The 14,531-nt window shown below is 40.4% G+C and overlaps 3 protein-coding genes across 3 annotated transcripts; 2 read left to right on the top strand and 1 right to left on the bottom strand.

Annotated features, from left to right (window-relative positions):
• Positions 1-215: 215 nt before the first annotated feature.
• On the bottom strand, positions 216-4,910 carry LOC103472387 (piggyBac transposable element-derived protein 2-like). Its single transcript, XM_008422004.2, has 2 exons — positions 4,752-4,910; positions 216-3,285 (listed from the first exon to the last, which is right to left on the bottom strand). The coding sequence occupies exon 2, from the start codon at positions 3,274-3,276 to the stop codon at positions 1,513-1,515; it is 1,764 nt and encodes a 587-aa protein (XP_008420226.1). The 5' UTR covers positions 3,277-3,285; positions 4,752-4,910; the 3' UTR covers positions 216-1,512.
• A 722-nt stretch (positions 4,911-5,632) lies between these two features.
• On the top strand, positions 5,633-8,712 carry LOC103472386 (tektin-4-like). Its single transcript, XM_008422003.1, has 9 exons — positions 5,633-5,742; positions 5,881-6,049; positions 6,226-6,351; positions 6,423-6,628; positions 6,716-6,968; positions 7,806-7,913; positions 8,001-8,144; positions 8,261-8,340; positions 8,430-8,712. The coding sequence occupies exons 1-9, from the start codon at positions 5,738-5,740 to the stop codon at positions 8,632-8,634; spliced, it is 1,296 nt and encodes a 431-aa protein (XP_008420225.1). The 5' UTR covers positions 5,633-5,737; the 3' UTR covers positions 8,635-8,712.
• A 530-nt stretch (positions 8,713-9,242) lies between these two features.
• Positions 9,243-12,599, top strand: stmnd1 (stathmin domain containing 1). Its single transcript, XM_008422002.1, has 5 exons — positions 9,243-9,621; positions 10,426-10,597; positions 10,696-10,841; positions 11,740-11,865; positions 12,039-12,599. The coding sequence occupies exons 1-5, from the start codon at positions 9,559-9,561 to the stop codon at positions 12,480-12,482; spliced, it is 951 nt and encodes a 316-aa protein (XP_008420224.1). The 5' UTR covers positions 9,243-9,558; the 3' UTR covers positions 12,483-12,599.
• Positions 12,600-14,531: the final 1,932 nt, after the last annotated feature.

Genomic DNA, 14,531 nt, shown 5'->3' with positions numbered 1-14,531 from the left:
CAAGTGCGTATGAAAACCGAACGACGGAGCTATCGCCTGGGGTCGCCAGCTGGCGAACGAGCAAAATGAATGTTTAAAAAAAAACGAACCCAGGGGAGGAAGGAAGGAGAGGAGGGCCGGGTTGTGGAGCTGGGAAGATGCATCATGCACTGTGGAGGACGGACCGGGCCGGAGGAGCGTGCGCGCGCCCTCATTCAGCTTCTTTAGGACTTTGTAAATGCGTAGTTTGAAAATTCTTGTTACATGTTTGATTTGCTCTGGTTCGCTCCACGACTCTGCTTTCTGTGCCCTCTCGTCTCTCGAGATCCCGCCCTTCCTCCTCCTGATTCCTGAAACTTTCCCTTTACACCTCTCTGTCTGCCTCACCCTCTCTCTCTCTCTTAATTGGCCTTTGAATATTATAAAAGCCTGTAAATAGTGATATTTTTTTTAATCTGTGAAGTTGAATTTTGTGTTACAGACTCTGCATTCAGCATTTTTGTCTTTAGAATTTATTATGTAAAATTCCTATATTCAAAGTTGCCCGAATCCATTTAAAAGGAGCTTAAATGCAAATTGGAGAACCTTTTTGAGTAAAAGGTATATTGGCTTTTCTGATCCACTTTTGTTTGGACCAAAACCAGTATTGTACAAAGTATTAAGTATATATTTTTCTATTGCGTGTTTAAATGGAGGAGGGTGACTTTGGATGATAGGGACGTCAGTTTATTTTAAAGCCATGATTATTACTGGATGAGTGATAAAATTAAAACCATGGATAATTACATCAATAAAAATACAAAATAAATGTGGCCAGGTGTGGAGTTTTTTTTTTCTGCAGTACTAAGATGTTAGCTTCTCTTCAAAATGGAAAAAACAAGAGAACATGCTGATTGAGCTCAAAATCATGACGCATTTTAGATATTTATTTTAAAAATAACATTGGAAAACATCTCATTTTACAACTCCGCACTGTGATCCTAAACTGTCAGAAAGCACCTTCATTGTCGCGGGGTTACTCAAACACAAATTGATGCCCACTAGGCTCATTTTTTTTTAACATTTCCAATCAAATACAACATAACGGCTTCCATAGCCATATGTAGACACGGTTGACGTTTTAAGTCATTTTTAACTGTCAATTTCTTTTAATATTATGCAGCTTCTCAAAATCACCAACTGCACATTTTGCTGGAAATCATAATTTTGTTTTTAAGCAGACACCAAACAGCGAAGATCGATTTGGATCAATAGAACGGATACAAATTTAGTCGCAATGCATAATTGAATAACTTTTCAAATGTTGTTGGAAATGAGTTTTTATCTGACAGATTTCTTCTGGTTTTGCTAAAAAAAAAAAAAGCCCAGATGAAAATAGGGAAAGCCAAGACTTCATTCAGTCAAACATGGTGCTGGAAGAATCATGATCTGTACCCCATCAGGAACTGGATGACATGTCGTAATTAAACCACGGGCAGAAAATATCAAAGGAGATGGTCTGGCCGTCTCTTCATCTGCAGTAAGAAGCTATTGTTACTTGTGAAATTCTATGAAGCAGTTATTGTGCTTGTTGAGGCACAGGTGAACGCCGCACTTTGAGCATTTGTAGACACTCTGGCCCTTGCATTTATTGAACTTGCAGCGCTGCCGCTCGCTGTCCGTCATTGGCCAGTGACCCACGGCGTCCGACCGGACCTCCATGGTTGGAAGAGCCCGAGTTGGACCTCGAAATTTCTTCTTTTGCAATTCCCTTTCCCCGTCAGGTGACGGCGGCTCCCTCTTCACGCTGGAGTTCTCATTGAACTGCATGCAGAGCGCTTGCGCCACCGATGTTCTGAAAGCCAGCAAGTCCTTCCGCTCCTTTTTTGGAACGTCCAGAGAATCACAGTCCCGTTGATACAACAGCCAGCTGTTCACAACCACCATGTCGACAAAGTGAAAAAAGAACCTGTGGTAGTACTTCTTTGACCTGACCTGGATGCGACACGACGCAATTTGTGCGTTGAGCGCGTGGACGCCTCCCAAGAACTTGTGGTACAGGCTAATGATGCTCGGGCATGTCACAAAGACGTTGTGTTTCAACTTTTTGTCCCATCGTTTCACTCTGGAGATAGACTGAGCACCGGGGAAATTGCTGGCAACGATCACCCCCTTGCTGTCAAACCATTTGACTGCCCTCATTTCTGCACCGTCGAAGACGACCTTTTTCTCTTCGAACGTCCCTCTTCCCTTTTTCTTCATGTCGGAGTTGGTGCTGAAGCAGCACCCTTGCAGTTGGTTCAGCTGCACCGTCCCAAGCGCTGGAATCCCCTTATTCGCAAGAGCAGCGAGCAAATCCAAGGAGGAGAAGCAGTGGTCAAAGTAGAGCAGGTGATCGTCGGCCCGCTGGACGGCTTGTGCGAGCTTCAGCACAATGTTTCCAGTCGGTCCAATGTCGGGTTCTCCGCGTTCAGGAGCGGTTCTGCCGGTAAATATGTCAAACGAGTGCACCAGGCCTTTTGTGTCACAAAGCACGTAGATTTTATATCCCCATCGGTGAGGCTTCTTGGGCATGTATTGCTTTAGAGAGGATCTCCCTTTGAAAGGGACAATTTGTTCACCAATGAACAACATTTGGTCTTGAGGAATAGCCTGAAATTTGTGCAGAAGGGAATCAACAATTGGCCTGATTTTGAAGAGCTTGTCCTTGCTGTTCGCCGCCATGTTGTTGTTGTCGTTGAAGTGAAGGAATTTTGTAATTTCTTCAAATCGGTCTCGGGAGACCACATCCGCCACCTGCCGTATTCGACAATCGTTGGACCAGTACATTCGTAACCTTGGCAAGTGTATAACACTGATATACATGACGGTGCCGATAAACTGCTCCAGCTCGCTGGGGTCCAACTTAAGGGCACTGTTGGGACTTTCTTGTGCACAATACAGATTACTTTGTTTCGAAATTGTTTCCAAAAGCTCAGCGTCGAAAAAGTCTCGGAAGTACTGAACGGGCTCTCTGGTTTCATCCGCATCTGGAAGCGTGCCCTGCCAGACGGGATAGTGTTTTGCAGAGCTCTGCTGCTGAACCGAGTCCCACACGACCTCCTGCCATTTTGTCGAAGCGGCGGCTGACACCCTTCTTGTGGTAGCAGCGCTGGTGCACGCGGCTGCGTCGTCAGTCCAGTCAGGGTCTTCGTCGGCGGTGCTGTCGTCACTTGGTTCTGTTGCTCCATTGTCCTCGTCGCTGACGCTGACGCTGTCGCTGAGGCAGCTGTCGTCGCTCTCGATTGGCGGGACGCCGTAGAAAGGTGATGCGTCCATCGCAGCTTTCTGAAAATAGAGGGCAAACGTAATTATAAATCAGCATCTTTATTCTGTTTTGCAGCTAAAAACATCGAATTGGATGCACCGCAACACGTTCTTTGAGATTAAATCAAATCAAATATTTAATCTTTGAATTAGCTTACCCAGAATTATTTCTATTTACAAAATGCAAGAATAATAAGAGGATTTTTACATTTTTTTATTTTTTGTTAAATCAAGAAGTTTGTGTACACTAGTATGACTATAAACAATTACAGTTGAAACCAGAAGTTTGCATGCATTGGTTAAAAAGATATATAGACCTTGTTTTTTACTGTCTGAAGTTAAACCTGTCTGGTTCATCTTTCTGTGTCCAAAAGATGAATGTGTTTCTGAATGAACTAGGGGGGGAAAGAGCTTAATTTTTGGAGAAATGTCCTGTTGTCTGATGAAACTAAATTGAAGTTTTAATTCATAATTTGAACCGTTCTACATTTGAGGGGATAAAGACAAACTTGAAAGCCTGAGAAAACCATCCCGACTGTGCAGCACGAGTGTTTTGTGGTGGGAAGCGTTTTGCTGCAGTAGAGACTGATGCACTTCAGAAACTATCATGAAGTAAGAAAATTGTTTGGAAATACTGAAGGAAAATCTCAAGACATCAGGCAGTAAGTTAAAATTCAGGCACAAATGTGTCTCCTAAGTGGAAATTTACCCTGAGAATGCAGCCAAATTAGTTATTAACAAGAACAATGTCATTGTTTTGGCGCGTGCTTTATGAAACCCTGATCACAACTTTTTGAGAAGCCTGTGGAGGAATACCCAAAATACTTGATTCAAGTGATGCAGTTTAAAAGGAAATTCTTCCAAATGCCAATGAAATGTACTGGAAGTAAAAAAAAAAAAAAAAAAAAAAGAAAGAAAAATCCTGTACTATAAAAATATAAATAAATAATTGTGTTTATACTAACTGATCTAAACAAGAAGTAGTTTGATGGAAAAATGTTTTATTTTTTTATACAGTGAGTGATAATAATCATAATTATTTAATGGGAGCATAAAAAGTAGAATATAGCCCTGTTAAAATATTACCTTTTTCAACTATGACGCATAATTTCAAAACTTATCTGACCTTAATTGGGATATTTATCCAGTACAGTTTGACTGAAATCAAATGTAGTCTCCTCTATCAAATTCCTCACGTTTAATTTCCTCAAAAGAAACTATTCTTTTGTTGATTTCAAAGCAAATTTAAATACACCAATGGTTTAATAAGATCATAACTGATTCTTTTATGAGGTGCTGACGATCACTGTTTCATTTTACTATATCAGGGGGGAAAAAACTGAGTTTTTACAAGCAGTGTGTAAACATCATGGTTTCTATTGTATCCCATCAAAATACTATTGATTTGCAGCCATTACGGCCTAATGTAGCGAAAGCGCGACAAACCAAAATGGGCAAATAACTTTGAAAATCTACGTCACACATACCTTATTCCGACATGCCAGCAGTAAAAGCAACCGATAAGTTGGTAGGTGTTTCTAGAACGGCACAATTTACCGCGAATTAGAATAATTTGCTGAATTTTGTAGCTAAAATCCGAGTGGTCTCCCGAGTTAAACACTTCCGCTATCAGCAACCGGATGTATTTAACTCATCGACCAATAGAATTAGACTAAAATTGTCTTGTTGTACGTCAACGTTGCCGCCATATTGTGAGTGCCAGTTCCTTTAAAATAAAGTTAAAAATATGTGTTTCTTTGCAATATTATCAGAGACTGTTTTTTGAGGATATATTAATATCTTACAATATAACTGCACGTCTCGCAAAGCAGAGACGTTGCTTGTTTGATGTATAGGTAGCATACATGGACAGTCAGTCATATGAAAAAATATATATATTCCAGTTTTTCTAGGGCCTGTGGAATTTTTACATGTTGAGTTCAAGTCTCATTCATATTATATTACTAATGTTATTAATTTTAATTGCATTCTATCTTGTTTAAGTCGTTAAAGTAAAAGTTAAACATCTTTGTTTAGCTTGTAAACAAAGATGTGGGGCACAAGCTTGAGCTTTAGCTAGTATATCCTTTTTAGCTGAAACATAAGTGACACTTTTGCTAGATCAAGTTTCTTTTGGCAAAACTGTGACTACAGACTATAATTTCATTTTCATTTTCTGCTAAATATTGGCCGCATTTATTTCGCTAGGCAGGTTTAACTAATGCAATCATTTTTGCTGTAGTAGTTCTTTACAGAATTCAAGTTGTTATTGTTTAATTTGTTCTGAAAATGGCCCATAATCTTGGATACCACTACTTGTTTTTAACTTTGTTGACATTTAACTGTGTATCCATGGAAAACGTTTGAGACTTCCGTGCACTACTCATTGCAAATAGGCTCGTTGCTGCCCCAACACTTTTGTTTCCAACTGAACTGATATTCAAAAATTCAACTTTTGCAGACAACCAAAACAATGTGGTAAGTAAGAGTGTTTAGTGTTACTTTTCACAGATCAAATATGAAAAATTTTAATCAAATTCACCATTTTCTGTTATCAGTATTTCAGGTAAATCTAAATTATTTTTGGTGCATTTTTTGCTTTTTTTTATGTCACAGGAAAAATAATCCAAAGATGGATTGCCTGCAGGAATCAGAAGGTAAACTGACACTCCCTGCCTTGGCTGACGGTATAAGTCTGTCATACAACAAACCACGACCTGAGAAGGACCACTATGTGAAGCTGAATGAAATCTTCTTCACCCTGCATAGCAATAATATTGCTCGGGTAAGGTCCAACTGCTGAGCCAAACCACTAAATTTTGGGATGTTTTGGTGGATAGCATAAATTGAAATGCCTCCATTTAACTAAATAATTGGGACACTGCAGCTTGTCTTTCATCTGGTCATAATTTTTGTTGGAGGTTTCTTGATTTCAGGTGTATTTCCGTTTTATCATTGAAGGTTCCTTTGTCTGTTCGTAACACCATGGGGCATTTCACATCCCGCCACATGGAGATCAGCCATTGGCAGGCCCATATTTATGAATTAATCCGGCGGATAGAAAGAGAAATCATCTGTGTGGAGCAGGTACCTGCATCAGCAACCAAACTCTCAGAGAACAAAGGTGGACTATTTTGTAAAACTGACTGTGCCCTCAGGCGAAAGACACGGCAGAGCACTGTCTCAAAGAGAGACAGCTGTACAGTCAGCTTATGAGTGACTGCGTGGCTCTCAGCAGCAGCCTGTGCTCGGAGGGTATGAGACAGGACCCGGTCTTCCTCAAGGTGAAGAAAGAGGAGCAGATTACCAACGAGAGCAGAGAGGCGCTGCAGAAGCAGATCTTCATGCTACTCGACAAGCTAAGGTCAGACATAAAAAGAAAAGCCCGAGTTAATCAGACTGGCGCGCCTCAGTAGGAAGACTAACCTTAACCTCTGTTTTCCTGCTGCAGCGCTCTGAAGGCGGTCCGTTCTCGGCTGATGCATGATTTTCAAGACAAGGTTGAAGCCATCAAACTCACCACCAAATGTATCACCTTTGAGGTGGACACCCCATGCTCTCACATACCTGCTCCCTCAATCAAACCAAACCATGTGAGCTATGAGACGTGGCTGTCTCACTGCCAAAACCTGAAGCTGACAGCTGAAAACCTGCTGAAGGACTCGTCCGCCTGCAGGGCAAACCTGATGTTCCTCCTGGCCAACGTAAGAGCAAGTCACATCTACAGCTACTGACAGGAGTTTACGTGCATGTATCATAGCCAGAAATGTCTTACTCTTTTTGTTTTTTTTAAGGGAGGAAGGACGGTAACGTTTATATATTCAATCATTTTCATCTATGCATTTATGCACAAAGGCTGAAATATAGACACACATCCTCGATAATCTTGAGATAAATGTTCTTTAGAAAGTTGCAGAGACACAAAAAAGATGTATTATAGTTGTGCCCAGGATTTAGAAAAAAGCCTTTTCTCATCATACTTGGTCCTGCTGCTTGTTTCTGATCATTATCATGTTGAGTCAAAATTTCCCGTTCTTAATTGTTGATTAGACATACACCAAAACTGTCCCACATGCATGATGCGCCATCACCATGCTTTATAGGTGACTGTTCCCAACATACCTCATGTCGTTGAGCTCAGATAGCTCTGTTTCTGTCCCCTTTGACCACCATAACACCTCTGTGAAAGAAACATTTTCCTCGACCACGTGAGAAGTCCTCAGGCAATCCCAAGTTTGCACATCGCCACGTTCTCAGTCCATTTTAGTCCTTAAAACAGGGCGACTACTTTGGAGTCTGTGGCAGGCAATCAGTTTCAATAAATGTTAACAATTATGCTAACTGTAAATTAACATTTCTCCACACAATATGTGACATTAATGAGAATCATATTCACTTTATTGCCATTACCAGTCAGAAATTGCTTTGATAAGTGTCGCATTTTATTATCCTGGGAAATTTTTCCTTAAAATAACCAAAATGATTGCTGTACTAGGGTCAGTGACACATGTTAATGCCTGTCTTCTTTCCGACGATCGCAGATGAAAGATGCCCAGGAGCGCCAACGCAACAGCACTGCAGAAGCTCTCAGGAGGAAGATCCAGGAGCTGACCAAGCTCCAGGATGCACTGAACTTAGAGAGACAGAAGGTCGGCACGCTGCAACTTTTCACACGATCTCACAGCTTCTCAAACTCGGTCATTCAACTCCTTGTTGATGTTGTCTGTAACCTCCAGATCCTGCAAGAGATTTCTGATCTGAACAAAGACATACAGAGACTGCTCCAGCATATTCAGAACTGTGAGTCCAGGCTGCACCAGATCACCCACCTTCTGGAAATCCTCAACCAGAGACCCCGATTTGAGCTCTGTCTGGACAATGTAGGTGCTGCAACCTGAGGGTTGTAGTTGTGTTATTTGATTTTTTTTTTTTTTTCCTTGTTTTCGTTACAGCTGAAACAAATCATAACCGGGTTATATTCTCGCCTTTCTTTTAGCCCCATAACGCTCTCATTCTGGAGAGACAGGACCTGGTGAAGATGCTTGCTGGTCTTCAGTCGGTGCTGCAGCTCACCCAGTAAGTTCTCTTCCCCTCCTTCCCCCACCTATTCCATCTGCCGCCCGACTTTCTGCCGACTGACCCCCCCCTGTTGCCGTCCTTCGCAGGCAGAACCTGGCCGTGGCGCAGAAACATCTGATCTTTGTGGAGGAGAAACTGATGAAAAACGCTCAAATGCTTGACAATGCGCGGAAGTGCCAGGCCCTGCACCAGAGCTTCCGGCTGGCCGTTGACACATCTGTGGTTCTGGGAAACAAACCCAGGCTTTGTAGAATCACGCAGAGCGTCAGCCCTCACCCCGAAATGCAGTAGTGGACGCAGCTGCTGCTGCCACCTATCGTGCTATTCACGTGGCACTGCCATTAAAATGCCTAGCACTATTATATTATATTAACTTGTTTTCTTTGAGTGTCCATTTTTAAGTCTGCACTGCTTGGATTATGTGAAAAGGAAACAAGGAAAAAGAGTTGAAAAGCAAAGCATGAGCTTCTTGCCTCTCAAATTAGTGAAGAATGCTCACATGTTGTATTTTATTTACTCATCAGTCATGTGCAAATATAAGTGAATCATTTTTTTATGTATTTTTTTATGGCTTTAGCTTGCTTCTGTTACTTGGAAAAATGCAAGATAATGCATTAAATAAATAATTTAGAGTCTACAGTTAATTTGTGACCGAAGCAAAGTTTTGCACAATGGGTAGTCTTTTTTTTATCATCCAGGTTTAAACATCTTTAAAATGCACTGATATTTCCTAATTTACAAATACAAACAAAATGTAGCTGCTATTTTTTCCCCCTTAAAACAAACAAACAAAAAATTTCAAATTGACGAGTAAGTAGTCGAGTAGTCATTTTCACCTTGTTTCTTTTTTTTTAAATGAATGTTTTTGTTTGTTTTCAACATTCAAATGTCAACATGCTGTTTCCACTAGTTTTTTTCCCCCCAGCAAAAACCTTTTTTCAGTAAAAAAGATCCCTATCTTTTTCACCTCCGTAGAGGTTTGACCTGCAGTAATTACGTGTAACCTATCTCCAGAGATGTTTTCGCTGGCCGCTCTCTGTTTGTTCCTGGGTATCAACCGGGTCAGATTTATTGTAGCAACGGGCCCTAGCAACGGGTCGGGCCCATGGAGACAGAGACTGTGTGAAAGTATGCAAGACTGGTAATTGTATACAAAGTGGAGGGGTAAAAAACGCGACGCATTTCTCATCCGTCCGCTTTTTGAACCTGCCAAAGATGGGATGTTCAAGCTCCACTAGCGTCGTGGTTCACCCGCTGGCGGAACCGAGCCAGGACGAGGTATGCTCGGTGTTTCCACCTGCTTTATGCGGCTCAAACTCTGGGGAAAGTAGGCGCTATTTACCTGCAGAGGTGTCTGAAACTGTCAGTCGTTTGAGTTGAGTTGTTAGGTACCAGCTGTTGGAGTGGGAAAAAAAGAAGAAAAAAAAAAGGCTGCGCTCACTTAAATGTCGCCCAACTTACACTGTAAAATCTGATAAGTTGATTAAACTAAAAATAAATAAAAAAAACAAACGTAATTACTCTGACTTTGCTTTTGTTGTCTAAAAAAGCGTCATTGGCTCACCTTTTATTATATTATATTTTTTTGATTGATTAATGGTGTTTGAATTCACTTGTTTCTGTTGAAATTAATTCCTCTTGTTTCAGTTGAGTTATGCACATTTATATGTGTAAATTATTTATTTTTCGGTGTTTACAATTACATATACACATCTAATTTACATATATATATATATATATATATATATATATGTATGTGTGTGTGTGTGTGTGTGTGTGTGTGTGTGTGTGTGTGTGTGTATTAATATTGATATATTTGTACCTATAGTTCTAGTTTTGCTTATATGGTGTTCTTTCTACACTGTACTGTTCTTTATTCTGTTGTTTTTAATTTATGTTACTTTTTATTTCTGTCCACTTAAATTTCCCACTTGCGGGACTAATAAAAGACTTTCTGATCTTTATTCATCTTAACACTTTCATTGCTTCATGACAGCATCAGTAAAAACTTTCAGAAAGTATAATGATAACTTTGTAAAGTCCTGAGTCGTAATTTTCTCTCCGTTTCTCCTTTTGTGTCAGGATGAAGCAGGACCTAAATCCGGCGGACGTGGCGACTCAGCCAGGTCAAAGGGCACAACGGACAGCGGGGTCATGATGGAAAACAGAGACCATCTGGTGTTACCTGGAGGATTACCAAACAAAATCCCTCCTCTACCGTCGGAGAGCCTCAGGGAATGTGTAGCACCAAATGGTGAGCTTCAGTTGCAAACAAGCTAAAAAAAAAAAAAATCCTCGTCATGTTGCATGGAGGAGGAAAACAAATTACATTTCGAATTGATTTTACTTCAGATGCCGAGCCGGACTTACTGCAGGGTGACGCAACAGTACAGGGGCGTCAAAAGTCCATGGAGATACTGGAAGAGCTGTGGAATCAGGGCATCATCCCAGTGGGACAAATACGGGAGAAAGACAGTGGAGCTGCCTACTGCATCATGGTGGGAGCCTCACTTCCTCTGGCGTAAAACAGCAATTACTACCTGTTTCAATGTTAGAACTGGAATTTATCCTTGATATGTCTTGAGCTTAAACTTTGGTCAGTTTTAAGAGTTTCCTACTCGTTTGATATCAGATGATATTTCTAGACTTTTATTGTCCCAAAGAGTTTCAACTGAGTTCAGTGAACACCCCTTTAAAATACAAACGAAAGCAGAAACATCTTAAATTTACCTCAAATTTCAGTCAAACTTCAAAACAGAACCATTGTTAAACTTATACATTAGTGTTTCATATAGTCTCTTAAAATAACTTATTTAATATTAAATTCCTTTTAACAGGAGGTAAGAAGTGTTTCATGTCTCATCAGACATGTTGTAATTAATTAATAAGGTGTTAAAAATAATCATAAACTTAAATTTTAAGTGCTTCATATTTGTCTTTTGTTATTTCACGGTGATATATTTTTTATGCTAAACTTAACCAGTATGTCACAGGCTTACTTCAAAAGTTACATTTTTCCTGCTTTTATTCCAATTACCTGTAACCTTCACCATGTCTATCAACAGGTCCAACTTTATAATCAGCATCAATTCTGCAGGATAAAATAAAAATAAATTGAATGATGGCCAGTAAATTTTGAGTTAATACAATTTAGAAATCACACATCCGAGGTGCAAAATAGCCTGTGAAGACTTGACTTTATTCACAAAACCTTAGAAACTAGAGTTTGACATAATGCCGTTGTTCCTGAATGCATCAAAACTTTTGTCAGCGACAACACTTTAAACGCAGTAACATATCCTGGGAGGCACGGCGTTTGAAATAAACCGGTAAACTGCATTTCAGTCGTTGCAGCAAAAGTAATTACAGTGAAAATGTTAATATTTGTCTTTTTAGGACGAATCCAGACGTGTCACAAGAAGACTTCCTGCCAGGTTGGAGTCACTGAAGGACAAAAAGGTTCAAAGCCACAGCAGAGAAGAGTTTGATGAAAAAATGAGGCTGGTTGAGGAGAGACGCAAGGTGGAGTGTTTGGATCAATGTTAATGTCATGTGCTCCAATACAACCACAACCCTGTTTCATAAATTACGTTAAAATTCGTGGTTTAAAAAAAAAAAAAAAAAAAAAACACGGACAAGTTCTCTCGTCTCATTTCTCGCTCACATAAAGATCTGTTCCTCCCATCGTCTTTTAGATGAAGCAAGAAGAAATGAAGACCCGTTTAAGGACAAACACGTCGCAAGGTCGACGAGCGGCTCCCGTCTCCAACGGCGAGGAGGAAACGGACTCGACCTTGAGTCCTGTGGGGTCGCTACAGCTCCCGGCAGCCAGCGCGCCGTCTCCAGCTTCTGCGCTCCACGGACAGGCCCCACGCAAAGCCGCCGTGGGAGGAGACTGGGTCAAAGGGGCTGAAGGAGACAGCAGGGAGTGGCCGGAGGGGAAACACCAGGGAGGGAAAACGAGGCACGGAAGTGAGGAGGTGGGAGAGGAGGGAGATCACCTGGAGGGAGGCGGGATGGAGGGAGAGGAGGTGACTCAGGTGGAGGAGCTGAGGGCAGGCGAGCTCCCCGATTCTTTAGAGGAACTGGAGAGTGACTCCAGCTTTCAACGTGCAGAGGACAAGGACGAAATGTTTTAGTTTATCACATAACGGAGCCTCTAATCAGCGCTTCACAGCCAAAGGATTTCATTTTGCACATTCACGGAAGATGTTGTTGGCCACACGGATCTTATTAAAGAAATGTAAAAGGGCAAATGAACTCTGTTTTTACTGAACTGTAATGTTGAGCTCACCTTAAAACTAAACGAGTTCTTGTTGATTTTTTTTTAGAAAGAGGTAGGAATAGAGCAGTTGTTTTGTTCAACACAAGATGGCGCTGTTTCAGTGAGTAATACATGTTTTCCCCACTTGAGCAACGCCATTGAATCTGTAAAATAAGCTATAAAAGGGGGAGATTTTAAGCTCAGAAGATATAAGGTTTATTTCTGAAGTATTCTAGTAAACACACAGAATAGCTATGAGTTTAAATATTCAGATTTTTTTAGGAAAAAAACAAATCAAGGAGTGCTTCATTAAGAGTTTCAGGAATAAAAACATAGTTTTACATTTCAGCTTTGAAGGACGCGACAGGAGGCGATGTGTCCAAACGGACGAAGAAGACATTTCGAGTTTCAAGCTTCTCACTTCTGTTTGTCGTGATTAAACTCAATGAACCCAAATCTCTGACTGGTTTTTACCAAGGGGAAATTTGTATTATTTACTTAACCTTGAAGCTAATTCCGCTCTGAATCGATATGTTAAAACTATGATCCTATAAGAGTTAAATCCATCAAAAGATTCAGCCTAAATTAAAGCTGTTTGTCTAAATCAACTCCTTAAACGGGCCTCCATGTTGTTTAACAATGAGCTGATGTAGATGAGTGAGCACGCAGCTTTACAATAAGGATATGCAACTTAACCGGACCCCCATTGTCAAGCTAAAGAAACTTGAAACAGCCCCCACTCCCCTCCCCTCCTTTTATCCATGATTCTCTGTGGACATTAAAAGGCGTGTGGTTGCATTAATAAAACAGAGCCAGTAGTAAGAAGCTGCATCAGGTTGCATTTCACAGGAACGTGGAGGATCTTTAAAGCAACAGCTTATATTCAGATGGATGTGACAATGACCGCAGGCTCCTGTGATACTATTAGATAAACTGATGCACATTTATGTTAAGGATAAATCGCCTAAAAGAAGAAAAACCGAAGCATTTTTAGCATGTCCTGATTTTGTAATCGGTAATGACGTGATCTAAATACCACCTTTACTTTCCCCCTGGTAGAAACATAGCAAAAGTATTCATGAGCCTTGAACTTCTTCGTGTTTTGCCATACTGCAACCATAAACCTGCATTATCTAAGGATTGGATTCGGATTGTAAGTCATAATCAAACACAAAATATACATTGTTATCAAATCTTTTTAGTTGAGAGGGAAATTGAACTTTGAGGATTGCATGTGAAAATTTCCTTTCACTTTGTAACTATTACTCTTTGTTGCTCTGTCACATAAAATCCCAGTACAATGCATTACAGTTTTTTTTTTTTTTTTACATTTTGATGTGACAAAATGCAAATAAATTATAAAAATAAGCTTGGAATAGTTTTTGATAAGAGCTGCGTTGAGAGGGAGAAAAGTATACAAAGAAGCTATGATAGAAATTATTCATGTTTGGCTGCGTCAAGGTAGGTTACTCATCAGGCTCTTCTGTTTGTGACTACATTTGAAGTACATTACTGAGAGGTTTTACCAAATGTACAAGAGTTATATGCACTGTAAAATTATCTTAAAGTCATAAAATAGCAAAAACTAAGACAGTCGGGGCAGAAAACCTTGCAAAAGAGATCTTTGGAGCTTCACCTGCCTACTTAATATAAAAAAAAAGTAGCCTAAAATAACCAGAAGCAACAACAACTTCAAGTTAAGTAAGTACTTATTTTATGACATAAACATAAGCTTTAGACATTTTATGTTCCACAAAGACTTAAATATAAGACCAAGAATATAAAAAGCAACATAAAATGTAACAGTTACTGAAAGGACACCTCTGGTTCTTTACCCAGGCTGTCCAGCTGTTTGTGCGCTCCGGTGTGTGTGTGTGTGTGTGTGTGTGTGTGTGTGTGTGTGTGTGTGTGTGTGTGTGTGTGT

This window comes from Poecilia reticulata, linkage group LG11 (assembly GCF_000633615.1).
Source record: "Poecilia reticulata strain Guanapo linkage group LG11, Guppy_female_1.0+MT, whole genome shotgun sequence".
NCBI classification, from domain to species: domain Eukaryota; kingdom Metazoa; phylum Chordata; class Actinopteri; order Cyprinodontiformes; family Poeciliidae; genus Poecilia; species Poecilia reticulata.
Note: the sequence above shows the minus strand (reverse complement) of the source record. Positions and strands in the feature narration are given on the sequence as shown.